General features: G+C 40.1%; 1 protein-coding gene and 1 long non-coding RNA gene across 6 annotated transcripts in view; one reads left to right on the forward strand and one right to left on the reverse strand.

The window, feature by feature from the left end:
* Window positions 1-248: 248 nt before the first annotated feature.
* On the reverse strand, window positions 249-3,281 carry LOC121108268. Its single transcript, XR_005842679.2, has 2 exons — window positions 3,138-3,281; window positions 249-2,597 (listed from the first exon to the last, which is right to left on the reverse strand). It is a non-coding gene; the product is annotated as an uncharacterized LOC121108268 (long non-coding RNA).
* The window catches only part of KIF2A (kinesin heavy chain member 2A), a 57,105-nt gene continuing 32,599 nt past the window's right edge, over window positions 3,016-27,521 (forward strand). For 3 of the 5 annotated variants that reach the window (XM_015277306.4, XM_015277307.4, XM_015277308.4), the window contains exons 1-4: window positions 3,016-3,212; window positions 23,839-23,933; window positions 25,265-25,384; window positions 25,779-25,833. In XM_015277306.4, coding sequence (XP_015132792.1) covers window positions 3,149-3,212; window positions 23,839-23,933; window positions 25,265-25,384; window positions 25,779-25,833 — 334 coding nt within the window. In that variant the 5' untranslated portion in view covers window positions 3,016-3,148. Of the gene's footprint in view, window positions 3,213-21,627; window positions 21,746-23,838; window positions 23,934-25,264; window positions 25,385-25,778; window positions 25,834-27,521 lie in introns of those variants that run through there. The other 2 variants (NM_001039312.3, XM_046905336.1) reach the window with 2 other exon arrangements.

Below are 27,521 nucleotides of genomic sequence, written 5' to 3' on the forward strand. Positions count from 1 at the left end.
GGATTCTCCACTACAGAGACATTACTATTATGCCAGGGTGAATTTGCTTAAACAAAAAAGCTAACATAAATGTTCCCCCCCCCCCCCCCCCCCCCTTAATATTTAACTAGTAAGCAATAATATAAAAAGTATTATTATTCAAATAACACATCAGCTGCATTTGGGAAGATAACTAGCAGAATTTTTCAGAAGGAATTTAATACACTGGATTTTAGAGAGCAGTTGAGGAAGACATAAGAACAATTATGAAGATTTTGAGTGATTTTTTTGAACACTTGAACTCCCAGGTAAGGCTATGTAAAGTTTTCAGTAGAGCAAAATTTATCATCAGATGTTGTTACATGAAAATCAGATTTTTATATTTCATTATACATCAAATGGAGAATGGATTAATATATTTTATCTCTACAAATATGGCAGTTCTCTTCTTTTTATCACTTTCTGATAGTATAGCACAGTGCTATTATTCATAAAGTCCCATGTCTAGCAGGAGGGTAGTTTTAAATAATGATACAATCCATGTAGTAAAAACTGCACAAAACCAACAGTATAAAACTTCAGTGCAAATTCCTGATGTGCCATGGAGTACGGTGAGTAGAAGAAAAAAATTAGTTTTTAATTCAGTGTCAGCCTTTGTCTAATTTTTACAAAGGTCTAAAACATCCGTTGCATCTTCATTTAATTCTAAAAACACCTATAGGTTAAAAAGAACATGCATATCCTTAGCTCTGTTGTAATCAGAAGAGGCCTTCTCAAATACATCATATTACTTGTATCAGATAATTTTCATAGAATCACAGAATGGCTTGGGTTGCAGGGAACCTTGAAGATCATTTAGTTCCGACTCCCCTGCCATGGGCAGGGCTGCCACTCACCAGATCAGACTGCCTAGGAACCCAACAAGCTTGGTCCTGAATGCCTCCAGGGATGCGACATTCACAGCTTCTCTGGGCAGCCTGTGCCTGTGCCCCATCACCCTCGTAGTGAAGAATTTGTTCCTAACATATAGCCTAAACCTCTTCTCTTTTGAGTCTGTTTCCCCTTGTCCTATCACTATAAACCTGCATAAAAAATCAGTCCCCCTCTTGCCTGCAAGCTTCTTTCAGGTATTGGAAGATTACAATGAGGTCTCCCCAGAGCCTTCTCTTCTCCAAGTGAAACAATCCCAACTCCCTTTCATCATAGGAGAGGTACTCCAGCACCCTGATTATCTTTGCACCCCTTTTCTGGAGCTACTCCAACAGCTGCACATCCTTCTTGAGCCGGGGGCCCCAGGCCTGGACACAGTACTCCAGATGGGGCCTCACAAGGGCAGAGCAGAGAGGGATAATCCCCTCCTTCTCCAGGCTGGCCACCCCTCTGTTGATGCAACCCAGGATACCGTTGGCCTTCCAGGCTGCAAATGCATACTGCTGACTCTCATCCTGTTTTTTGCCCACTAGGACCCCCAAGTCCTGGGCAGGGCTGCTCACAAAGAGTTCATTTCCCTGTTCATACTTATATCTAGGATTTCCCTGACCCACTGGCCGTACTGAACCCCATTAGGTTCTCATGGGTGTCCAAGCGGATGGCATCCCTTTCTTCTATTGTATTGACTGCACCACTCAGCATCACTATTTTTCAATGCAATATTACTTTGTATTTGTAAATAGTGTAAATTAAATTGACTCTGAACAAACTAAAAAGTCAAAATAAATTCTTACTGCCTTTAGTATCATAATTCCAGCATAACCGTATCGAGTAATGCTTTCCATGGAGAATGTGACTCAAGATTTAAATTTCTCATATAAAAAATGAGGGGCAAGAGTAAGTTTTTAAAACTTATAAAGCATTAAGGAAAAAAACAGCTCTATATTTTTATTTATCTTGTTGGTTTTTTTTTCATTAGCAGTTCACCAAAAGGGTGTTCTACACCAGAACAGATGCCAACACAAATTGCAACCAAGCAACCAAGTTTGTGCAAGACAGTTACTGCTGTTTAACCTTTTGCCAGTTCCTCTCTGGCTCTGTTCCGTGTGCACTTGTATACATGCTTTCTGAAGGCCTGCAGGGGCCAAAAGTCATGAATGCCAAGCGGGTTGCTCTGGTTTCAGTGCAGGTCTGAAAGTGGAGACAGGGAAGCTGTGGGCTCAGAGGCTGAGGGGCCGTGGCCTGCGGCTCTCAGTAAGGTGTCAGCCCTCGTTAGGCATTACCGTCTGGAGTGTGGATTGGGGGGATTATTTTTAATAGATGGGCTTTGCTGGGGAAAGAAGAGGCTGTGTGCTAAGGGGTATTTATTGTGATGCTGCTCAAGGTGACCAGAAAGCTGTGCGGGAAGGGCAATGTTAATCCACCGTGGCTTTGCAGCAATTGGAACCACAAGGAGAAACCCAGGAGACGGCGTCTCCACTTCGTTTGGCATCATGGTCACTGCTCTGAAACGACGAACGCGCACTGTGCTTTGTTCCACAACGAGACAGAGCACCGGGCAGCGGTGGGGCGGGGACAGAGGGATGCTGCTGTCAGCGCGGCCTTACTCAGCTTCGAGAGCTGCAGTCAGGTGGGGGAGCTGCTCCGCAGCATCGTCCTGTAAGCTCCTCCACCTGCCAGCAGCGACCCTGCGAATAGACAGCAGGCGGATAAAGCTATTAGGCTAAAACTTCAGAGCAGCTCAGCCACCATCTGGAGCCACGCAGCCGGGGACAGGTGCGGGAGGCGCAGCCCAGCGGCGCGGCCCGGCCCGGCCCAGCGCACCCCAACTCCCCACACGCGCGGCCCCGCGGCCGCCGGTAAACGAATCGGGCGCCGCCGGGCAGCCCCTCGGCCCCACCTCGGGCGCCCCCGTGCACACAGCCCCAGCACCGCCCTCCTCCGAGGCAGGGGGACGGGCGACTTAACGAAGGCCGCAGCAGCTCTGCCCCCGCCTCCCGTCAGCCGGTCCGCTGTGACGCCGCGGCAAACCGCGCAGGCGCAGCGGTGGCAGGCGCCTGTTGTATCCGGCCGGCGCCTTTTTTCTCTCCCCCCCTCCTCCCTCTCCCCGGCTCTCCTTCCCTCCTCCCCTCCCGCTCTCCCAGAGCCGCTGCGGTCGCTCTCCCGCCGCTGCTGTGCGCGCCTTCCCCGCGCGCCCGCCCGGCAGCGTCTCCGCTCTCCTCGGCTACCCCATGAAGCGATGGCAGCGGCCAACTTCGGCAAGATCCAGATCGGGATCTACGTGGAGATCAAACGCAGCGATGGTCAGCGCGGCGGGGGGCCGGGAGGGGCCGGGCCGGGCCGGCGGCGCGGCTGCCGCCGCGGGGTTGGGCGGGGAGGGGGCCTCGCGCCGGGCCCATTGTGTGCGCGGGGCCGGGGAGGGGCCGGGCCCGGCGCTGCGGTTGTCAGGGGAGCGGCGGCCGCCGGGCACGGGGAGGCTGCGGCAGAACGGGGAGGGGCGGCGGGCGGGGGGCGCGCGGTGGAGGGGGGGGGGGGGCGGTGTGGGGGTTCGGGGGGAGGGGGGCGTGGGTGGGAGGAGAGGAGGAAGGCTCGGGGGGGGGGGCGGCCCTCGGGGATGAGGTTCGGTGATGGAGGCGCCTCGCGCACAGGGAGAACTTCGCGTTCGCTCTGGCGTGGTAACTGTGGTCTCAGAAAATGACAGCGCGGCGTGCGCTGGCATAAATGCCTTTGGACGCTGCCGTCTCCTGATGGAAGGCCTGGTGGTAATATTTCAGATATGATTAAAATATACGGGAAGTGCCTGCTCTTTGTGCCCATGGGTGGCTGCTCCTCTGCTGGGACCCGGTGCTCCTCCTCTCGCTGGCGTCCCCTGGCTGCAGGCTGCGTGGGGCCGGCTGGAAGCCCGTGTGAATTAAGGGTGCTGTGCCACACTGAGGTGCTGGGTCGCGGCCTCTGCTAGGATGGGGAGGCACGTCGCTCGTGCCTTCGGCTCTCTGGTGTGAGTGGGAGTGTGTCATCCATTCCCAGCCTCCGCGAGGTCTGAGACCTCATAGCACAGGGTGGGGTTCTGCTGGCTTCTTCTGGAAGATGTTTTATTTTCTCCAGTGTTCGAGAGCCAGATGTTTTGAAGGGGAGAAGAGCCGGAGGTGGTTGGTGTGGTTTTATGAGGCAGAAATGAGCAGCAAGTCTTTGTGCAGCTTGTCTTTCATCTTTCCCGTCTCCCATAGTACAGTTCAACCCTACCAAAAACAAACAAACAAACAAAAAACCAAAAAAACAAATGCTTGGTGTTAGCTGGACGTGGTATTACACCAAACCCTCAATTTGTGCTTGATGGCTTGTGTTTCATGTGAAGAATCTGATAGGTCCTATAGTTATTTGCATAACTCCTGCAGAGTTCAGAAGGCTTCAGAAAACTTCATCATAGCAACCTGTACAACTGTTTTTCAAGGCCCATGTCCATTTTTCATATGTATTGCTGGCTGTTTTGAATGTCTTCTTGAAGATGAGGCATGGCAGTGCTTCTTTTTTTTCCATACTCTTCAGGTTTCTGCTCACTTCTGAAGCCAGAAGCGTGAACATTAACTCTTGAACACAACAATGCTTAATTTTCATTCCTACTAACAATTCACGAGTTTTGCTGTATCACTTAAATATGAGATGTAATGTGTTAAATACTACCCATCAGTAGCAGAATAGGGGGACGTCATCTCAGCAGTTATTTCCATCATAGCACCCTAGGGTTTTGAGTATTTGCATTAGTGTGGTCCTTGTGTGAGCAGCCACACTGCAGAGTTGTACCAGGGCTAGGAGATCCTGGTTGTTGCAGTATTTGCTTGCTTTCCATTGGGGCTGACAGTGGAGATGTTCATGGGGCTTAGAGAGGAGCGTTTTGAGACACATACTGAAGAACAGATCGCACTAGGTTGCATGTAGATGGTTTTTCTGTTCAGAAGGTAGGCTATTAGCAGACTGGGCTGTGGTTGCCCAGGCAATCAAGATTGATCTAGCTTCTTCTCACAAAGAGAGCGTGCCTCTGCCAGTGCTGTTGTTCTTACTGGCTGTCTCATTCATTGTTGCCAGTATTTTTTTTCCTGATACAATGTATTAATTGCATTAATTTAGCAGATTTTTGAATATGATAGTTTTCTGCAGGATTAGGGAGTTCAAATGACTGTCGGATGATCTGTGACCTCAGAAGTATCAGAAAATGCATGGTTGGGATGAAGAGATGTGAAGTATGATCTTCTTCAGTAACAGTGAGGTACCTGGACCTGCCAAACCCAGAACTGCGTTCCAGGTAGCGTCAGGGCCTGATATCATACAAGCTACCCAAGCCTGAAGGAACAGTTAAAACTCCTACAGAAATTTTCTGAGGAAGCATTACATTGGTCAGTCTGGGTGTTTTTCCCCACACTGTCTTGTCTGAAGGAACTCCTTTTCCTTAAAACTAAATTTACATTTCAGAGATAAATATAAGTCATTAAAATTTCTTCATGTTTATTTGCTGAATAAAGTGTTGGGTTTTTTTTGTAATGGGATTATTTTAAAAAGTATATGTATTTTTCCCCATCTTTCCATCAGTTACACTGAGTGCTTTTTAGAATCCAGATAATGCTTTATTAATTCCAGATAACTCTATTTTTTCTCTGAATAATAATAAGAGCTAAGAGTATACCTTGCTTTTTTTTTTTTTTTTTGTAAAAACATCACAGTTAAAAGTTATCCTTGTTCACTGCCACAATATTGCAAGGAATTTATGAACATACAAAACACAGTAAATGTGAGAATGAGACCAGAACCTTCTAGAAAGAAAAATTACGTATTGTCTTTTTGAAAAGCTCTAATTAGTTTTAAGTGTTTCACAAGAGATTTCTTATATGTCTGAATAGAAAATAGATGTACAAATGGAAGGCATTATTGGAACTTATGGCCAAAAATGCATGAAAACCAGTATTTGGATAAAACCCAGCATTTTCAAGAACTGACGCTACAGAACTGCTTGCTGTGTATCTGTTTTTTCTCAGTTGGATAAACACTGATATAAGAGTTGTCTAGAGTTACAGATAATATTTCCAGTTGCAATTGCATGGGATAACTTGTTATGTTCATATAATGTAAGACATATCAAGTCGTCAGCTATTTGAGCTTTTTATAGTCACTTCTGATACTGAAATTTATTACATATTTCAGTATAATTTATAGATGTTACTTGAAATATGCTTTGGAAATGGGAGAGAGCTTGTTCATTTTAGCTTGTGAACTGCCGGCAATAACTGTGGTTCCAGTCATGAAAAATTTGCTTATCACTCTGAAGAGCTGGACTGTGGACTGTATGGGTGTTTTTCCCTGTCCAGAGGTGCTTCTTTTTGAGGTCTAAACACCAGACCTTTGTCTGGTGATGTATTCCCCTTGCTTAAAAAAAAAAAAATAACCCACTGTTTTGCAAGTGAACTTACACCCGTATCCTCACTTCTTATGCATTATCCACATTATCTTCTGCAAACATCTATAAATGATATGGAGAAAGAATAACTTGCAATTATTTTTTTTTCCTTAAGTTCTGTCTTTTGATGAAATAGGATAAGTCTATTTTATGCCCTGCAGATCTTTGGAAAGCTGATTGGTATTTTTCATTTACTTTTCCAGTCCGATTGTGTTCTGTCTGTTTCTTCCTCAGGCTGTTCCTATTCTTTCTTGTCTCTGCAAATCTGAAATACTACCTAGAAGAACAGAGGAATGAATTATGTAATTGCTAATTTGAAAAGGGGGGAGGATACAGTGGTGTTCTCACAGTGTCGGAAGTAATGTGGCAAAGGAGAAGAGAAAGGACCTTCTTGTAAGGGAAGAGTAACTGAAGACTGGATAGAAACTCTAGGAAAAGAAAGATGCTGTAAGAAAGACAGATCATGAGCTTGTGTTCTTTTTTTTTTTTTTTTTTTTTTTTTTTATAAAAGCACCAGGAGAACTGTCAGTGTTTGAAAGAGGAAAACTTGAAACTGGGAAAAGAGTAGGAACTAGAAACAGTTGTCATGTGGAACTTATTACTAGAAGACATGAGTGCTGGAAGCATGGCATAACTTTAAGGAGGATGTTGGTATGGATGGTGGGAATATCCAGTTCTGTACTAAAGCCTAGAGAAACACCAAAACCACAGGCAGACATAAAAGGTTGTTTATGTTCTACCTATCTACAGTTTAGATAACCTCTAATGGATGGGAAGCAGGAAGAAATCTTGTCTTTGTGACTGTTATTTTGTAATCATCTGCTTCAGATTTTCTTTCACATGTCTCTGGAGCACCAGACACTGATGACCATGGTCAAAGAAAATCCATTTAGTCCAAAAACCTACTGGCAGCTACTCTGTCCTTAGGCTTGCCAAAACATCATGGCGACTGTTCTGACTTCAAACACAAAGGATACTAAATAAGGGTACAAGCTGTGATTTTTGTTGTTGTTTCTAAAGCCCAATTTCCATTAAACAGGTTTGTCAGTGTCTACACCATCCTCTGTGTTTTGGGTAATCTGGTATGATGATCTTGACATTTATGTGCAGCTCCCAGTAGCAATGACAATTTTATAGCGAGATAGACGGTATAATGCCACTATAAAAATTCAGTTCAGACTTTTTTTACAGTTTTTTGTAAAACAGACCTGTTTTACAGTTTCTAGAAGATAGGTTTAAATGCTAATGTGCTTTTACTCTTTCCTTTGGTGGCATGTATCTGTTATTTCACTGTGATTAAGTCTTTTTTGTTACCACATTTAAATCATTTGACTCAATTACCTAATCCCCATGTAAGCCATGCTGACACAGTGTCTTATTGTCCTTCCCTGGTGGTCAGGTCACACACAGGGCTTCAAGTCCACTATTGTTGGTAGGGCTAGAGGTTCTGACCTTCAGACTTCCTTATCCTGTTCAGGTTCTCATTTTGTTGTACCCAGACGTTCTGGGGATGGTTGCTACTGAAGTGTTGACCAGGAAGATGTGTTACTTTTGCCATGTCATTTTTAAAATCACTCTAAGCATTTGGCTCTTGATATGCAGTATGTGGATTTCCCTTGTAACTTGAAGATTCTCACATATTTATGTAGGTCTTCTATATTTTGTATAAATAGCTCTTGAATGACAGGAGTTGAAATCCTAATCTTCAGAGAACCTTCTCATCTTTTTGTTCTGTGTTTAATACAGAGCAGTATATGGGTGCTTGGATTGTACAGCTTATATTGCATTTTTTTTCCCTCCTTCCCATTATGTTATGGGGGAATCCTATCTTTCATTTCTGTTCAGTATTTATTGTGCTTTCCACCCACTCCCTCTTGTAGCCTGTTGCAGGGTCCCAGTTTTAACCCTGTTTTCTTCTTATGGCCTTATGACCTGGAGTCTTTGTTTTTATACAGTTTCTTGACAACATGGCATCAGGTTTACAGCTTGATGAGGTGGGAAGAGATGATGAATCACTGGAAAGAGGTCATGCCTGAGTGAAAACTACTGCTGTTGCAAAAGTATCTGTATGTGTTATAAAAGATGAATTATCCTTTTGAGTTCTTCTAATGTACGTATTTATTCAAAAACAGTAAAAAAAAAAAAAGTTGAACAGCATGAAGTATTTATAAGAGGAGCCCCTTTCCTGAAGCACAAAATTGAACAGCGTTTTTGTTGGACTGACCTGTGGAATGCACAGTCTAGATTATTATTTATTTTTTTTTGGTGCTTGAGAGTAACAGAATGGAAGAAGTTCATTTCGTTGCTGTATTCTGTATTAAGTTCTTCCTTTGCAGGCATTTATTGCTTACATTATCTAGTGTGATTTATCCTTTCAAACTTTTCTCCCATGGTATTGTTTCTTCTGTAATCTTGCCATCCTTGCCGTACTGTATCTCCGGAATCTTGAGATCAGGAAGAACATCGTAGTGCTGACAATGGTCTGGCAACAAAATAATGTTCACTGTAAATGTACATTACAGAGTAAAAGAATCCAGTGCCTTTTAGATAAGTTTAAGGTTTTTTGTTAGGTTTTCAGAGTTAAGTTAAATTTCCAATGTAATGAAAAGATACTATTAAGTCTGCAGCAAGGGTTCCGAGCAGTCTGAATTTTGCTTAGTAGTGAGAGGGTGCAGTAAACAGACTGTCTGGTCAATCATGATGAATTTTGAAATTTAGTATAGTTTTTGAGATGACGTTTGCTTTTGATAATCAATTTTTCATCATGTCTACATAGTATAGTTAATGTTGTCTGAACACATGTGCTTTCAGTATGTATTTCCAGACTTAGGGTGAAATATTCTGGTGAAAGTGTAATACAGTTTTTGTAATAAAATTTAAGACTTTTAGATACTTATCTAAATTAAGCTTGTTGCAGTGATTTTTTTGACTATGAATGTGATTCCATATCTGTTTAGGCTGGTTAATTCTGGGCTTTTTGTTTATGTGCTGTATCAGCGTTAGTTTTTCATTAAATGTTTAGGGTGGGGGGCGGATAGGGAAATAAAACTATGTAAGTCCAGATGTAAGTTGTCATAAGCTACTATTGGTTATATCTGTAAACCTGTTCATACTGTGTTTGTTCAGACATGTGCTATTTCTTCTTTTTCTGTCCTTGTTCCTTTCTGTAGAACATTCACAGTTGCTATACTCTTGTTTCAGTACTATTTTTTTTTTTAATTTTCACTCCAAGAATTAAAAAGACTATAGCTTGTTATGGTGTTCCAAATATAGAGATAGACAGATGGTTGACATGATTTTCCTACAACTATGACCTCTGCAAAGGGATGCTTTGAATTCTGTAGTAAGTATGTAGCTATGAAATGGTACTATATCTGATACCCTGGAAATGCATTTTGTTCCTATTCTTGAAAGTATCATGATAAACAAGTCAATTGTTCGCTTAGAAAATCCCTAAGCTGTTGATTTAGTAGAAGCTGGTGAAGAATATCTATGCTGGTAAATGCTTTTCTGAAGTAAAACCTCTGTTGGAGGCAGAATATGGGGCTAGTGGTTCTTGTATGTTGCTACTCTTTTCTGTGCCTTATTAATCTCCTCAGGGAAAAATAACCAACATGGATAGGAAGGATGTAAGGAGACTGTTTTGCCATTTCTCTAATGGGGAGTGTTATGCAAAATTAGTTTCGGTGTCTTTTAATTTAATTATTGCTGAATATTTAAAGCTAGATTTTATATCCGTTAGACAGATAGTGATAATGCTATGTAAAGAATTGCACTGGAATTACCTTTTCTAGGAAAGGGAATTAATTTATCAGATATATGCTTTTATTTATGTCTGTGGTGACAGGAATTGTTTACATGAGCAGAGCATACCTAGAAGACTTTTGATTACTATTACAGTTCTTTTATGTTGCTATGAACTGAAGTTAATTTTAGAATTGCTTAGAGGATAGAGTAAGTAGAGGTCTTAGAGATAACCGTATAACTGTGCTTCTAACCAGAACTTTAACTGACATTTTCAAACAGGTAAATTATTATTAAGCTGTTTCTTTTCAGGGCTATTTTTTTTCCTCTGCAGTTTTCTTTATCTGAAGAGTCTCAGAGTCTGATCTTATATTTTAGTCTTTTAAAAGAGTGAGGGGAAATTGTTACTTAAAGGCTTGAATATAATGAGGGAACTTTTTGTTCTTTATTCAAATAATACTGCTTTCAGTGTAGCTTATTGTTTTTACGTATTGGTGTGCTGGCTGCATCAGGCATAAGCAAATTTCAAGTTTCCCATGTTCATAGAGGGAAAAGTCTGCTTGTTCTTTGCCACTCACACTGTACTTGCGACACTGATAATCCTAGGACATTGTAAAATGCAATTGTGAAATCCCAAGCAGAAATAAAATAATGTCAAGTATATAACATATTGCATATAGCTGTAAATGTTTGGCCTTGGTTGCATTATTAGCAATGGGATCATCATGCCTTTCATTTAGAAGGATACTATTCTGCTTTCAAGCTATCATTAATTCCATAGACACTTTGTAGTTAAGTGCAAATTTGAGTTTATCGTGGCTCCCATCAGGCATTGAAAGCTCTCTGCAATCCCATATGTGAGTATTTTCACTGTCTTCTTTTCCTGACAAGCTAGTAGGAATTGCCTTCAGTGGTAGAGCCTACCGAGTAAGTAGGTAAGTAGAGGGAGGCAGAGTGAGAGCTTTGTATAAAGCTTTGTCTTTAGAGGCATACTTAGGCCCTATTTCTGGCTCTGGAAGAGGTAAACAGAAATTAATTCAGTCTGAAAAGCAGATGCACACTTTGATTTCTACAACACTCCAAGTTACTGATTAAATTTTTTATTTTATTTGCATGCTCTTCGTACTGTATGCATGAATTAAACTTCCAAGTTTATCTTGACAGTTTAATGAAATAAGGAATTCTGATAATGATGAAGGGGGTGAATATAAATACCAACCAGATGATTTTTAAGACACAATAAGCTTTCATCAAACCACTGAGAAGAATTAAAATATTACTCAAAGTTCCCTTAATGGTCTGATATTGAAATCCCATAACCTTTCTCAGGTAAGACAAAATGCAGACTTTAGATGTGTAGGAAATGTGAGGCTTCTGCCTTTTAACTGGGGGCAATGTTTGACAGCTCTGAAATAAATTAAGTAATAATAAATATTCATACTTAGTGTAATACTGCAAAATAAGAGAAGGAAAAAAAGCTTTATTTGGTAGGCTAGATCAAAAAAGAAAAATAGTACTGATTGAAAGCATCTGTAAGAAGTATTGCTAGAAATCTTCTGTGTGATGTAAGAAGCTATTGTTTCTATGCAGCTATTGTCAGCTTCAGAGAAAACAAAATCATGAAAAGGAGGTCTCTGCCATTCATTTAAGCAATAAACAAAATGAGGAAGGGGGGAAGGGAGGGAGAAAACTGGCCAAGTCATCTCAGTATTTTGGCAGAAAGTATTCACCACTCTGTTTTAATCTACCACGATCTTAAATTCTGTTGCAGAAAAAAGCTGAAAAACTTCTGCAACCATTAAAATTCAGTGCTGTTCTAAAGAGAAACCTGACTGAATCTGCCTTTGTTCCTACATACTATAACTGTATTGAAACAAAAAGGACTTTGACCTGTAGAAATACACAATTAAAGACTGGAGTGGTAATTTCAGAAGCAGTTTTAAAGGACTTCAAGGAAGCTGTCTGTGAAGTTGTTTTAAGTAACTCCAAGGAATTGCTGACTGTGCAAGAAGATGTCAAATCATGTTTAGTCTTAAAAAATAAATAAAAACACGTATAAGACGACATCGGATGATTCCTACAACTACACTTTGCTATTCTGACAGAAAAAATGCAAATGTCATTACCAGTAACTGAAGGAAAACCTTCACTTACACACAAAAAGAAAAATGAGTTACAGGACAGAAAATACCAGAATGTCATATGTTAATATCTTCTTTATCTTTTGAATGATATTTACAACTCTAATTACTTCCTCAAAACTGAGAATTGCAGAGGGCTCAAATAGGTCATGAGGATAACCAGTGAGAGTTGGAAAACCTTGTGTGAATATTGGAAATCGGTGGTTCTATTTGTTTGTTTTGGTTTGGGCTTTTCTTACAGTTTGGAAAGGAGATTGCTTTGTGAATGTAAGATGCAGTTAGTAAGATTGCTCTATGAAAAGTAAAGGAGAACTTCTTTAGAACAACACTTCAGTGAAATTGGAGAGTTGGACTTTTTTTTTTTTAAAGCTTATTAAGTGTTTCTGTCTTTTTGGAGTGTTGTTTCTCACCTTGAACTAAGCTAACCACTGTGGTAACAAATGTCCCAGTGGAGCACACTGATGATTTGTCTAGCATGCTGGCAGCAGGTGAGGTTATTCATGGAAATCAGGCCAGCCTTGCTGCTGACTGCAGTCTGGTGCCTTTGTCTTTCATAGAATCATAGAATGGCTTGGATTGAAAGGACCCGAAAGATCATCCAGTTCCCCCCCTGCCACTGTCAGGCCCACTAACTCCCAGATTTGGTACTAGACCAGGTTGCCCCAGGGCCCCATCCAACCTCGCCTCGAACAGATCCAGTGATGGAGTGTCCACAGCCTCTCTGGGCAGCCTGTGCCAGCACCGCACCGCTCCCATTAAAAAAAAAAAAATTACCCCTGACACCCAATCTTGAGTTTAAAACCTTATTTTGTCACTGTCTACCCTTGTAAAAAGTTGATTCCCCTCCTTTTTATAATCCCCTTTTAAATATTGGAAAGCTGCAGTGAAGTCTCCTTGCAGCCATCTCTTCTCCAGGCTGAACAAGCCCAGTTCCCTCAGCCTGTCTTCATATGGGAGGTACTCCAGCCCTCTGCTCATCTTTCCTTCATATCCAGAGTTTTATATTTGATATGTTAGAAGTCCAGCTCTGTACAAGTCTTGTCAAATGCCTGCTTATGGACCTACTATTTGTGTGTTTATCGAATACTCTTCTGAAGCAACTTACACTGCCAGACTCATAAATCTCTTGTGGAAGTGAGATCTGGAAATTCACTGCTTGCTGAATAGACAAATGCATTACTGCTTTCATCTGCCTGAAACTTGGAGAGAGTGCTCCTAATTCTAGTGTTTTGGTGAGTTTAGGATTTGGTGAGTAACTGTTTACACTTATTTAATCTTTTCTGGTCATAAAGCTTAACCAAATCTACTTGTAGCCTTTTCCTCACAGGTGAGTGGCCTCAGGTGCCTTGAATTCTGCTTTCTTTGTTCTCTTCATCTTTTAATCTCTCTCTAATTCTGCTGCTTGATTTTTTTGAGTTGTGAAGACCAGTGCAAACAGTAGTTAATGTGGAGACAGACAGGTTTTATTTGTAGTTTCATAGTGACACTTTGTTTTATTCTCTAGGTTCTTGGGGGTAGTCAGTGTTACTGGCTTTTGTTGTTGTTGCAGCTACCTATTGAAACAGTGATTTTAGAAAACTGTTAACTAATATCTTAAGGATTTTTTTACTTGAGTTCTGACTTCTAGTAATGGTTTCAGCACTGTGTACCCAACACTTAGATTTTTCTCTTGATTCCTTCTGTTTTGAAGCTCCTCTATCACCTTTTTGCGCAGTCAGGTTTTTTTTTTTTTTGAGAGTTCCTCACTCTCTGTTGTGGTGTCTAAATTACCCCAAAATCTGCCTTTCCAAACGGTAAGACCTCAGGCTTAGTGTAATTTGGAGTCAGGCTGGAAGATAATATGTAAGTTTTTAGCTAAGGTTTTTGGAAGGCCTGCATTATAAAGAAAAGTGACTCCTTCTCTTGCTCCCCAGAACTATGACACATAGGCTGAGAAAGGGCCTGAACTGTATCATTTTGGCTGTTGTTGCCTGAAGAGCCAGCCCTTCTGCGTTTTAGTAGGCACCAAACTTCCATCTTTTCTTGCATATCCCAGAACATCTGGTGTATGCTCATTTTCTAAAGGCATTGTAGTGAGAGGCTACAGTGCAGTATTTTCTCTATTTTTGTACAGTTGAGAGTGAACCACCATAAAAAATTAAGTAGGTCTAGGGTCTTTAGTCATGCTGCTGCATAGACTGCTGGGATGTACTATACAAGCATTTCAGTTCGTATCAAGGTTGAAGTTTGTCCATCATTTTTTTTCTGAATTTCAGTAGGATGTTTTGTAAAGCTTAAAAATGATGAGGAGAAAGTTTAGTACAAAAGCTGTAGTGTGTTTTAAAAAAGATGTTAATGGTGTACCTAATGATTTCTACTTAGCAGTGTGCCTTCTGGGCTCTGTTTTGGAACTGGCTGGCTGGTTGTTTTTTTTTTTTTCCATCCATTGTAGTTGTTCATTTCTAGTTATAACGCAGAAAGTAACATTGTTCTCAGAAAACTTGATTACTAGGCTGGAATGAAAGTATCAACTCTATGGAGATTTATGTCATGTAGGAAGAATATGAAATACAAAATAAACTGGGGTAAAACATAATGGCACAAAGTAAACATGGATTAACTATAAAGTAGGGGTTCATAAACTGTACATGACAGGGTCTAGTTATCAACAAACAACTGTGGACCACCAGTGTGAAGTGGCAAGGAAGTGAATGGAATTTCAGAATTGCTGTAATTTGGCAGTGAGTGTTGCAGTATGGGGTTCTATGTCGGCTGTTGCACCTCATCTCAGTTGCCAGCTTTGAAAAAGGAGATACTTGGTTTGAAACAAATACAGGTGTCTTGTATGCTGTTCAAGTACAGGTGTCTTTGTACAAGTTATGAAAAAAAGGGTAGTAAATGACTCTGGCCACATGTAATCTAGAAAAAAGTTTATGTATGTTGACAGTGAGGTGGTAGTCCAACTTTCTGGGATGAACAGCAGAGGCACACAGCCTAATAATGTAAAAGTGAAATGTGTTCATATTATTAAAGGGTTTTATATAGGAGTTATGATAGTATGCATTAGACATGATTGGACTGGTGCTTCCTTCCAAGTTTTGTTTCTGTGGCTAAGTTACATGGTAAACATGACTGTTCTCAAAGGTGATAGGTTGACTGGCATGGTACAGTAGAAATAACTGCCTGATAAATATCTAGATATGAGTGCATCTGTTAGCTGTTGTGATGTGATGTTTCTTTATGAATCAAGCAGTGTGAGCAACAAGTCTTCTGTCTCATTCTGACACTGACACATATGGAAGCAATATGGAGCTGTAGCTTCCAAATCCTACATCAGTGAGTTCCTTTTTCAGTCTTTTGTGAAGTGAATGTCATGACAGCCATTGATTTCACTGGCAATGAGAGCTTCTGAAAGTAAATAAAAGCAGGATGTGAAAAGCTAACTAATGTGAAATAACGTGCTTTGAAATGAACCTACAAGAGTGTTGACTCCACACCTGACCTGGACCTGTATTGAAGAGAAGTGAAAAACACAATGCTTTGCTAAATGGGGAAACCACAAACTTGCTTTAAATGTAAAGGGAAGTCTTAGAGATCACCATGGAAGCAGAAAAAACAATAGTGAATTGCAGTGTGAAAAGATTGAAGAAGAAAGAGGTATTGGAGTAACACAAAATTGAGGCAGCAATTGGAGGATGCAGCTCTGGAAATGCATTTGGAGGAGGTGTGGTCATGAAAGCAATTAACTAACTCAGCTAGACTGAGCAAGTAGAACTATAGTTGAGTTGGTTGAAGTGGAAGGAGTTGGTTGAAGGAGGACCAAAAACTTGCTTGTGTTTTGTTGTTCTCTTTGTATTTTGAAGCTAAACTTTAGTGGCATGGTAGCTTTGTGGGTTTTTTTCTTTTCTTCTCCTCATTTGTTTGAGAATTGTCAGTACGATCTGTGACCATCTAGTGCAGGGAGAGACATGACAAGCACTGACAAACTAGTAGGTACTCTGCCACAGTTGATATCACTGGAGACATCTCAACTGGGATTCTGTTTTTCCTTGGAATTTTTCCTGGAAGACTGCAATAGATGTTGCTAGGCAAAGCATTAGTAATTTCTTTTCCTCTCAGAGTTCTCTAAGAGCAGCAAAGTCTTTCCACCACAATTCTCTGCTTTGAGCCAACAGCGCAAGTAAGAGCTTTTTGGACTATAGTAATGCTGTACACACTGCTTGATTTGCAACCTCATGTATAAACATACAATAAACATAGTATTTTTTATATAATTTGGGATGTATATTCTTTTTTAAAAAGAGTGAAAAAAATTCTATTTTTGGCAATTTTAATTTTTGAATATCAAGTGGCAGACAGTGTGAGGAAAACACGCTCAGATGCCTGCAAGTGTGATAACACCATGTTAGCCCTTTGTGAACATGATTAGAAAAGTCATGGCTGTTTCACAGATGGCCACAATAGTCCCTGAAATAATGGGTAGCAGTGGTCATTAAATTGTACTATACCTTTGTATTAATTTATGAAGCATGTACTATTGATGCACTTAAAAAACTTTGCTTAGCTGACCAGATCACTGTCTGAGCTAAAGTAACACATTTGTGTTTCAAAAAAGTGGAAGCTGGAGAGGATGTAACCTAAGCTCTGAGTTTCCTTTACGGAGTATTGGATCCCTTGATGTGACCATAGCCTCAGCAAACTAAAAATAATTGCCTCGTTTTGGCAAATCTTGAACAATTGTTCTATAGTGGTAGGCTGTTGAGAGTCTTGCTGCTGTTTTGGGAGGGAGGAATGAGAAATCTCTAGAAATTATTAAGTTTTCCTTTCTATAGCCTGATTGAGAGTGTGTACTTAGTTGTAACTTTTAGATAGCTAAGATTTCTAAAGCTTTCTGAACTTCTGCGTAAGAAGTACAAATGCTGTTTCATTTTAGGCCAGTTTGCCTTAGTTATTTGGAAGGGTTGGGAAGGCTGTGGCCTTTCTCCAGCCTTATTTCTTGAGGTACTTGAGAGAGCAAAGAATGGTTTGAGTTATGTGCTGACCAATGCCTTAGCACAGGCTGTAATTTAGAAAATGCCAGCTCATGTTTACAGCTGGTAACTTGAGTTTCTGAAAAGTAACAGGAGTATGAAAAGGATATGAATTTAGTATTGTAATTGATCACTGCTTCAGAGTTGTGGCAGTTTCAGGAAGTTTTGCAGATAGAAAATGCTGAGTTTTCTCACAGGGGTAAGGATCTAAATATAGTTTGGTGTTTGCTACGAAGCTGTAGCTGGTATTGCTACCTATAGTGAGGATTTGTTAAAATATTTGATTTACCTAACATTTTTTTCTGCATCCAGTGATTATTGCAATACGAGTGTTTTGTTATTTCTGCAGATATTTTTTGCTTGCTTTACTTCTTCTGAGTCGAGAGTTGATGTTTTTCACTTGTAATGATAAGGGTGAGGATATTGTAATGTGCATTTTGTGGCTTCATATACGTTTTCTCTTACCCTTGTACTTGCTGTGTTATTTTCTGTGTGCTCTAGCTTTTCAGTCTGACACAACTTATTTACACAGATAACACCCTTTTCAAGTAACTTACAGTTTTGAATTCAGTAGCAGTGTAACTATGTCCCACAGAAGTGTTCTGCCCGTGGTGTGAATTCTAATCATAGAATCATTAAGATTTGGAGAAGATCTCTAGAACTATCTCATCCAACTGTCAACCCATCACCATCATGCCCATGAAATCATGTCCCTCACTGCCACAGCTGCCTTTTTCTTGAACACTTCCAGGGATGGTGACTCCACCACATCCCTGGACAGCCTGTTTGAATGCATTTCCATTCTTTCATAGAAGAAATTTTCCCTCCGTATGCAACCTAAATCTCCCTGGCAAAACTGAAGACCACTTCCTCTCATCCTATCACTAGTTATCTGAAGGGAGGCTGTGGTGAAGTGCGAGTTAGCCTCTTCTCCCAGATAATTGTAAAGAGCAATGAAGTCTTCCCTGAGCCTCCTCTTCTCCAGACTAAATAATCCCATCTCCCTCAGCCGTTCCTCTTAAGATCTGTGCTCCAGACCCCTCAACAGCTTTGCTGCCTTTCTCTGGACATGCTCCAGGGCCTCTGTTGTAGTAAGGGACGCAAAACTGAACACAATAGTTGAGTTGGGGACACACCAGTGCTGAGTACAAGGTGACAATTACCTCCCTGGTCCTGCTAATTACAGTATTTCTAATACAAGCCAGGATGCCACTGGCCTTTTTGACCACGTGAATACACTGCTGGCTCGTGTTCAGCCAAGTGTTGACCAGCACCCACAGATCCTTTTCCTCCTTGCAGCTTGGCAGCCACTCTACCCCAAGCCTGTAGGAAGGCATGGGGTTGTTGTGGTCCAAGTGCAGGACGTGGCAATTAGTCTTGTTGAAGCTCATACAGTTGGTCTCAGCCCAGTGATGGAGTCTGCTCAGATCCCCTTGTGGGGCCTTCCTACCCTCAGAAGCAGATCAACACTTCTTCCCAGCTCGGTGTCCTCTTTAGACTTGCCAAGAATGTACACAGATGTCTCATCCGGATCATCGATAAAGATGGTAACCAGAGTTGGCCTCAGTACTGACTCTTAAGGAACACCAGTGATGACTGGTTGCCACCTGGATTTAACTCAGTTCACCACTGCTCTGGATGGCCTGGCCATCCAGCCAGTTTTTTACCCAGTGAAGAGTGTACCTGTCTAAGTCATGAACCGCCAAACGTGTATAGAGGATCTGGAAATCAAGTGAAGAATCTGTGCATCACCTCTGTTCCTGGACTTTCTTCTTTTGTTTTTAGATGTCTGTGAAGATAGACTTTCTGTAATCACGTGCTTTTTAGTTTATTGTAACATGCATTTATGTTTGCATGAACATGTTTACATTTCAGATTTTCATATCAGCTGTAGAAAATACACCAAAAATGGAAGGCGATCTTGCCTTCAGCCACACTCTGCAGATTGATTTGGCTCCCATGCTTTTAGCATTTGCAGCTTGGTCTTGCTTTATATGCTAGGCGAGGTTTATGCCAGGCTAATTGGTTGCTTGCATTCCTGAATTTCACAGCTGCTGTATTCAGCTGTGTACTAGAAAAATAGAATGGAATACTGTTTGCAGAGAGCAAGAGGCAATTGTAAAGATGTAAATGTGCTTTCTGGCGATTCAGTAACATGTAAACTTTTAATAACATATTAAGAATCTCAAGGAACAAATTGTATGTGTACATTGCCAGTTTAAACATTGTAGTATATACATTTTCTGTTTAAGCCAAGAATATTTGGAAGTTGGACATAACTTTTATTTTTGTTCATGGTGATTTTTTTTTTTTTTTTTTTACTTCAATCCTGACTGTCTTGGCCAGGGAGTGGATGAAGTCTGGCATAGAGATGGAAGACTTATTGTGATTCTTTTGTTATGGCATGTTGGCTTATGGTGTTTGTGAGAGGATTTAGTATTTTCTATTCATTCATCAGCCTACTTTGATCTCTTTCCACTTGCTATGGCAAAGATTAAACCTTTAAAAAAATATTTTAATTATTATTTATTCTGTTTCAAAAATTATAAAAGAGGGAACAGGCAACGTGATGTCTTTGTGATTAATGTAGTGTCACAGATTTCAGCTGCAAACAGAATTTATAAAACCCAGTGACGTGCTAATGAATATTATCATATTTTATACTATGTTTCACTAACGTTATATCTTTCACATATCAGTTTTCCTTTGACAGCTGGGCCATGCCTTTAGACAGAGAACTATATTTACTTAAACTTTTTAGGTCTTGCCATTTCCCTCGCTGATGAAAAGTTTTTGTGTCCTTGCAGTCGCAGCAAGCTGTTCGTAGCAACGGCAGAAATGGCAGCACTAGAGGAAGAAAATTGGGCTGTATTTCTACTCTGCTAACAAATCGGAGAACTCATTAAAACAGTTCTAAAACAGAGTGTTCTTGCAGAAAATTAAGCCACTATGGGATATTTACTAGCTGCAGAAAAATTAACAGCCAAGTACACTGAGAACGTTGCACAAAGAAAATTTGCACAGAAATGTTCATCCACAGAGCATTTACAAAGAAGTACAGGAATTCTTTGCTGAGTGAGTCTGCTTGAGTGCGGTCACCAGCAGAGTTAGGACGTGGTCCTGAGGGCAGGATATACTTGTACAGTGTTGTTTGGGTGTAGAAAAAAGGAGGAACGTCAGTGTGTGGCAAGGAGGGCATGGCTGTGGTTCCTGTTCATGTGCCTGGTTTTTCAAAATCCATGCTGTTGTGCACAGAGGAAAGTGAAAACTGTGCTCTTCATGCACATTGCTTGTTGTATTGAATGAGCATGGTGTAAGCATGGCAGTGTGAGTGTTACCATTTACTTCCCCTCTGTGAGCAACTTAAGCACGAGTATTGCCATGTGAGAATCCAGACATTGCCTTCAGTGTGCATGTGAGTGCTGGGACATGCATGAGAGTGCTGCTCAAGAAGCACAAACAGTGCTTATTCAAAATAAAATATATATATATGGTTCAGAGACATGAAAACTAGCAAACGTTAGAGGAAAAGAACCAAAGAGGGAAAGTTTTTTTTTTTTAATAAATTAACTACTATTCAACATCCTTAAGTGGAGAATTGAATCTTATGCTTATGCTTGGGGCAAGTAGAAGTGCAGAGTTTAGAAGTGGTTATGTAATGTAACGTTCACTGTGAGGTGAGTGCTGCAAATGTGAAAGCACTGCTGCCTGGAGTGCCAGCTGCTGTATGTGTCCCTGCATTTGTTTCGCTTTTGTCTGAGTTGTATTCAGTCCATTCCTCTGAATGCTACATCAGACTGCACAGATTTGCTGGTACCTTCTTACCTCGCAGTACTTCTTTTTTGCCTAGGTTTACCTGGATGTGAATGATTAGACAGCATTTACAACAAAAGAAGTGCTAAAAACATACATCTGTTACTTGTGCTATGAGGTGAGATAACTTGAGGTAGTTTAAGGTTTTTCTTCCTTCCTGTCCCTCAGCAGTCCCTAAAAGGCTTGGAGTGTATAAAAAAAACTTACTTTGGAAGGCTACACAATCATGTCTGAGATAGCTAAACCAGAATTTTGAAACAATATATGGAGGAGAAAGCATGGGTGGATTTGGGGACTGGGAGTTTTAGTAAAGGAGAACTACAAAATTGTTTAGGTTGACAAAGACCTTCAACCATTAACCTGACCTGTGAAGTCCCGTCACTAAAACATGTCCTTAGTGCCATGTCTACAGGTCTCTTAACTATCTCCAGGGATGAGGACTCTGCTGCTTCCCTAAGCAGCCTGTTCCAGTGCTTGCCCAGCCTTTCCATGGAGAAAATCTTCCCAATATCCTCCTCTGCTGCAACTTGAGACCACTTCCTTATGTGATATCACTTTTCACTTCAGAAAAGAAACCGGTACACACCTTGCTGCAGCCTTGTTTCTCATGGTTGTAGGGAACAATGAGGTCTCCCCTCCTTTTTCTCCAGAGAAGACAACCCCAGTTCCCTCAGCTGCCACTGGTAGGTTTTGTTTTCCAGTTCTTTTAGCAGCTTTGTTACTTTTCTCTGAGTGAGTTCCAGCACCTCCACATCCTATTTGTAGCGAGGGGCCGCAAACTAGTTACAGCACTTCTGGTGTGTTCTGTCACACCAGGCTGAGTACAGAGGGACAATCACTTCTCTAGACCTGCTGGCCATACGATTTCTGATGCAGTCTAGGAAACCATTGCCCTCTTGGATACTTTGGTACTTAGCTGGTTTGTGTTTAGCTGGCGGTTGACTGTCATCCCCAGAATGTTTTCTGCTGGGTAACTTTCAAACTGGTCTTCCCCAGTCCTGCATCACTGCATGGGGCTGTTATGACCCAAGAATAGTGCCTGGATTTTAGCCTAGTTGAATGCCATATAGCTGGGTGCAGCCTGTTGGTGCAGCCTAATCAGCTCCTTCCTACACTCCAGCACATGAAATCTTCTGCCCAACTTGGTGTTGTCTGCAGACTTACTCGATGAGGGATTGAGTGAACCCTCAGTCATTGATAAAAATATTAAATAGAATTGGACCTAGTACTGAACTGTAGGAAACACCACTGGTGGCCAGCTACCAACTGGATTTAACTGTTCACTAAGGCTCTTCGAGGCTGGCTTCCCAACCAATTCTTTGTCCAGTAAACAGTACATCTGTCCAAGTCATTAATAGTCATTTTATCAGGAATATGCAAAGTGGAGGAGACCTAAGCAGTGACTGATAGCTAAGGGCTGAGGTGGATTTCATATTTAACAGTGAAAGCTCAGCTTGTTTTGGGAGTGGCACATGGTTCTTTGGCATCTGGAGACTGGCTTGTGGTTGGGTGCAGACAGTAGGTCACTGAAACCATCATTTGACTGTGACAGGCAGGTATGATGTTGGAACAGTGGGTGCACACAAGTTACTGCAGTGTGAGAACGTGGTAAGTGTGAGCTTTTTTTGTGAAAATCACCAGGCTGCTGTTGGCCTTGGATAATTCATTGGGAAGCTGTGTAGATGTACGGTCTTCAACCAAGCTGAGTGTGGCCTAGTATGGGCATCTGTAATGTTCACCAGATGTAGGACTGCATAGGCTGTAAGCCATAGTTAATTTAAAATTGTATGGTTTTGAGGGAATTTGTGGAAGGTTTAAGATGCATCTTTCTGGGTGTGTAAAGCTTTAAGAGGTTGGCATTTATTCTTTTTTTCTTTTGGGGAGTAATATTATTTAGGATTTGTTTTTTACTCTATCATTTGCATTTCCTTCTTAATTCAGCAGAGTAGGGCATTGCTATCGGAGGAGTGGTTGCATTGGACTTTCGTTCTTTAGAAAGCTTGGTTCTTGGTGTTTTTAGGGCAAAGTGTGGATGTGAAATCAATGTGACACTTGGATCTTGATCCTTTTGTGTCAGTGCATGGCTCCTCTGCTTTTGCAATTACTCCTTTCTACCGTATCTAGAAGAAAGGGTAAAATATGACAGAAGTTAGTTTAAAAAAAAAATATATATACGTGTTTAAGAAGGAAAATCTTTATCAATTGAAAGCTTACTGGTTTTATTCTTCTTTATGGGGTCTTACTGGCTTGAGATCTTTCACTGTGTAAGTTACAGTAGTGGTACATTAGCAGTTTATAAAACGAGGATTTCTATTATTGTTACAAGCAACTTAATTTTAGCTGAATTACAGACTGATTGGATGGATGTCAGAATGTAATTTTAGGGCGCTTTACTGCTATGTCAGGACATTTAATGTTGTATCAGCCTAGAAAGGAGGCAGAAAGCTTTTGTGAAGTGCGCCACAGTAAATTCTCTGCTGTGTTGTTGGAAATCTTAACAAAACTTACCATAGAAAAAAGATTTTAAGTGGTGTGGCTTTCAAACAGTATTTTGTTTACTTATCACTGTTTTCCGCTCCTTGAATTTTTTTTCATTGTCCCATTCTGCTAGTAGATTGTATCTAAGCCAACTTTCAGTATGCGACCAGCAATCATTTTTACTTATGCCCCTTTCTGTATTAACCCTCTTCATCCTGCCTCTCAGTGTGCAGGGATTCAAATAAATTCTGGGATTCTCTTTCATCTGCTTATAGGTGATCGTATGTTTCTTTTCTAGGCCGAATTCATCAAGCTATGGTAACGTCCCTGAATGAAGACAATGAAAGTGTAACCGTTGAGTGGATTGAAAATGGAGACACTAAGGGCAAAGAGGTAAACTTAATTATTTTAGAACCTCGTTGTTTTTAAAGAACGTGTAGTCTTCATGAATGTTGCTTTGGAATTTGCAGTAGAAAGGAAGATAAAATACAAAACTTCATGTATTCAATGATTCTTTGGCTACAGACTGTTTTGAATGGGAGCTTTTGGGCAAGCATTGTCTTCTGTTGTATTAAATTTCACTTCCTGATCTCAGCGTCATAACTTTCAAATAGTGCTTTTTATTTATTGATTTTTGAACCCAGCTACAAAGACTGACCTTGTTAACCCCTTTTTACAAATGGAAAAGTCAGATTTTTTGAGAAGGAGAATGACTTGCAGTATAGGCAGGAAACTAGTGGGAGAAGTAGATTAGAATTGCATTTGCTTGTTTTATTGAGGAATTGAACTGCTGCATTATTTATTTACATGACTTATTTTTGGTGTTAGTTTTTCAGACATTCATGCTTTAAGAAACTATGTCTTTCTGTGTCTCAGTTACATTTTGTTGTTCCTTCCTGGAAGTTTTGAACCTGGTTAGTCTGTTCAGGGTGAGATTTGGAGAAGCATCTTAGAAAAAATTACACCTCACCAGTTGGATGAAAACATACAAAACAAAAACATAGGAGAATGTTCTGTGACTTCATTATTTAAGCTCATCCTGGACACAAAGAATCCATACAGTGATTAGATCTTTGAAAGTTCCAGCCTGGGGAAATGGCAGTCTAGAAACAAAAACTATTTAAAGCCTTTAGGAAGTTAAGTTTCAGTGGCTCTGAAAGTTGCTAGTTTTGAGATCTTCTCCTTCCTCCCCCTGCTAAGTTTTATGGCATTTTGAACGAAGAACTCTCTGAAGAAAATAACAGGGTAATATATTTAATATAGTTTCAAGTCGCCTTTTATTTTTTGGGTAGTTGTAATTTGTCTGTTTCTTTTACACTGTCTGGGAAATTTCAAATATCTAAGATGTTTTTTTTATGCTATAAAATACTGTGCAGCATAGAACGCTAAATTTTATGCAGTAGTGCTAGATACTTCTGTTTTAATTTTATCACACTACTGAATTCTGAATATCTGTTCACCACTATTAATTCATCTGTTTTCTTAAAGCTGTCCATTTCAACTAAGAAGACAAGTAACACTTCTGATTTTTTTAGCAAATTTGAAATGAGACATTTCCAGTTATAGAATTGTGGATTACTGTGGGATAAAACCTGTTGTAGAATATTTTTGTTTATTTTAGGATATATTATTGAATATGCTTTGTTTATTCTCAAACATAACAGAAACGGACAAGATGAATTTGTTCTTGAACTCATCAATATTTTTTTTATTATTTTAAATAGATTGACTTGGAGAGCATATTTTCACTTAATCCAGATCTTGCACCTGATGAAGATATTGAACCTAGTCCAGAGACACAGCCACTACCTGCTCCATCAGCCAAAGTAAACAAAATTGTTAAGGTTGGTAAAATCTATTCATGCGATAGTGCAGAACTCATAAATGTGTTATTATGTTTGAATTTTTACATTTGACTTCTGTTCATGGATCTACTTGTTAAATATGTTCCATTTTTTCCTATGGTGAATGAGGTTTTCTAAGAACCCGTTTGTCAGGGAGAGAGTTAGGAACTAACACAGCTAGACATAGCTCAAGGGAAGTACATATAAAAGGAGATTGTTTTGAAACAGTTTGTATAGTTCAAGCAGTCTCAATCCTAGGCTCTTCAGAGATGGATTTGACAATAATCACCTCTCTGTGTTGTATTGCTGATGTTATGCTGGAAGCCTAGATGAGGCTTCAGTTTATGTTTTAAATTATGAGGTGATCAAGTATCAGAGATTTCTGTCTTTATAGGGTCGACGGACTGTCGCACCTGTTAAGAATGACACCCCTGCCAGAGATAATAGAGGTAAATATTGTATCTTTCCATTTCAAGGAAACATAGAATATGGAAATATTTTAACTTGGAGCTTTTTAAAAATTCTTCAATAATTCTGTGTTTCTAATTCTTTATATACTCATGTGACAATGTGGAAGACATGGTACATCATTCCTAGAATTAATCCTGTGTGTATTTAGGAATGGATACTGTATGAACAGTATTTATGTGCAAGTTGGAGCAATGTAGCATCAGGAAAGTTAAGGTGAATAAAATGAAGGTACAAAAATTTGAAGTTCATTAACTGTGATACCTTAAATGATACATGGACTTTTACGAATGAAAACATCATCAGTTTGCTTCAGCTTGATTGTTTCCATGTATTACAAGTAGTGCACTTAAAATTCTTCCAAGTTTTTGGCTCAGTTTTCTAACAGTTGATAGTGAAAAACCTGTAAAACCCGCAAGAGTATAACAGGAGGATAGATGAAATTAAATATTAGATGAGTACAGATACAACACCTTCGTAATATAGAAAGGAGTAGTTATTGCCTATTTTTTTTTCATTTTCATGTCTGTTTTAAACATAACTTACTTGATCTGGTGGTGGTGATCACTCTTCCAAACATTAATTTTGGATCATTAATTCAAACTTGACTCCATTTCATCTGTTTAAACTTGTTTTTCAAGTGGGCTTGCATATCTTTCCAAGAGTTTAGACTCTTTTCAGGTGGACAGTAGAAACCACTTCCTGCCTACTGCCTTTTGTCTTCAGGGATGCAAACCAAATCAGAAATATCATAAGGAGAAAATAGCTTTTCAATTATTATTTTCAAGGTATTATAGTCTAAACGCGTGACATCTAGTTGATGGGCTCTCCTCACATCTATATAAATAGTCATTTGTAGCAAATGCTTTTGTTTGGTATGGAATAACTGCAACTTGCATTTCAGTAGGTACTGTGCATCTTACTATTTGCAGTGTACCTAAGGATTAGTTCTTTGGTTTTGTAATTAAACTTTTCTTGGTATACTGTCTTGTTCAGTGGAATAAATTTATGCTGTAAAGTAGATCTATCATATTTGGAAGTGATCTGGGAGTTTTTCTCTGTTCCTTTTGAATCTGTTTCCACAGTTTTCTCTGTGTTGTACAATATGTTGGCTTTTGGAATGTCATCTCTAAGCTATTAATCAAAACTGTTACCTTCAATTTCATGCTCTTCTGGCAGAGCTCATTACTAGCACGGACAAGAAACTGCCGAGCTGAAGCAGAAGTACTTGAAGCACCTTTTCAACAAACAAAATATTCAACTCTACAGGAGGGGCTTGCATGCTCACTACTCACACTGCATTCACTGGGAAGAGATAACATTGTGTCTTTAGAAAGTGACATTCTTATCACCTATGGAATCAATGCAGAAATTTAGGTAGACATACCCCTTTCAACTAGATCTCAACAAAGTTTATTTCTTCCACTTGTAAGCTGAGTTGCACTTGACTGCCTTTCACTTGTATCCCTTTACTCCTTCAGATACTGTAGGTTCAGTGAGGTGAGACTATTTTTTAATTTCTTCAGAATGTAAAACCATGGGTTTATTTTCTTGCAATATAAATAAAATTACAGCACTAAAGGACCACTTATCTCCAAGTATATTCTTCATTTTATGTTTATAGTAAGTTGTATTAGTTCTGTAGTAGAGTATGTAATAATTTGCGTGG

Source organism: Gallus gallus, chromosome Z (genome assembly GCF_016699485.2).
Source record: "Gallus gallus isolate bGalGal1 chromosome Z, bGalGal1.mat.broiler.GRCg7b, whole genome shotgun sequence".
Taxonomy (NCBI): Eukaryota; Metazoa; Chordata; class Aves; order Galliformes; family Phasianidae; genus Gallus; species Gallus gallus.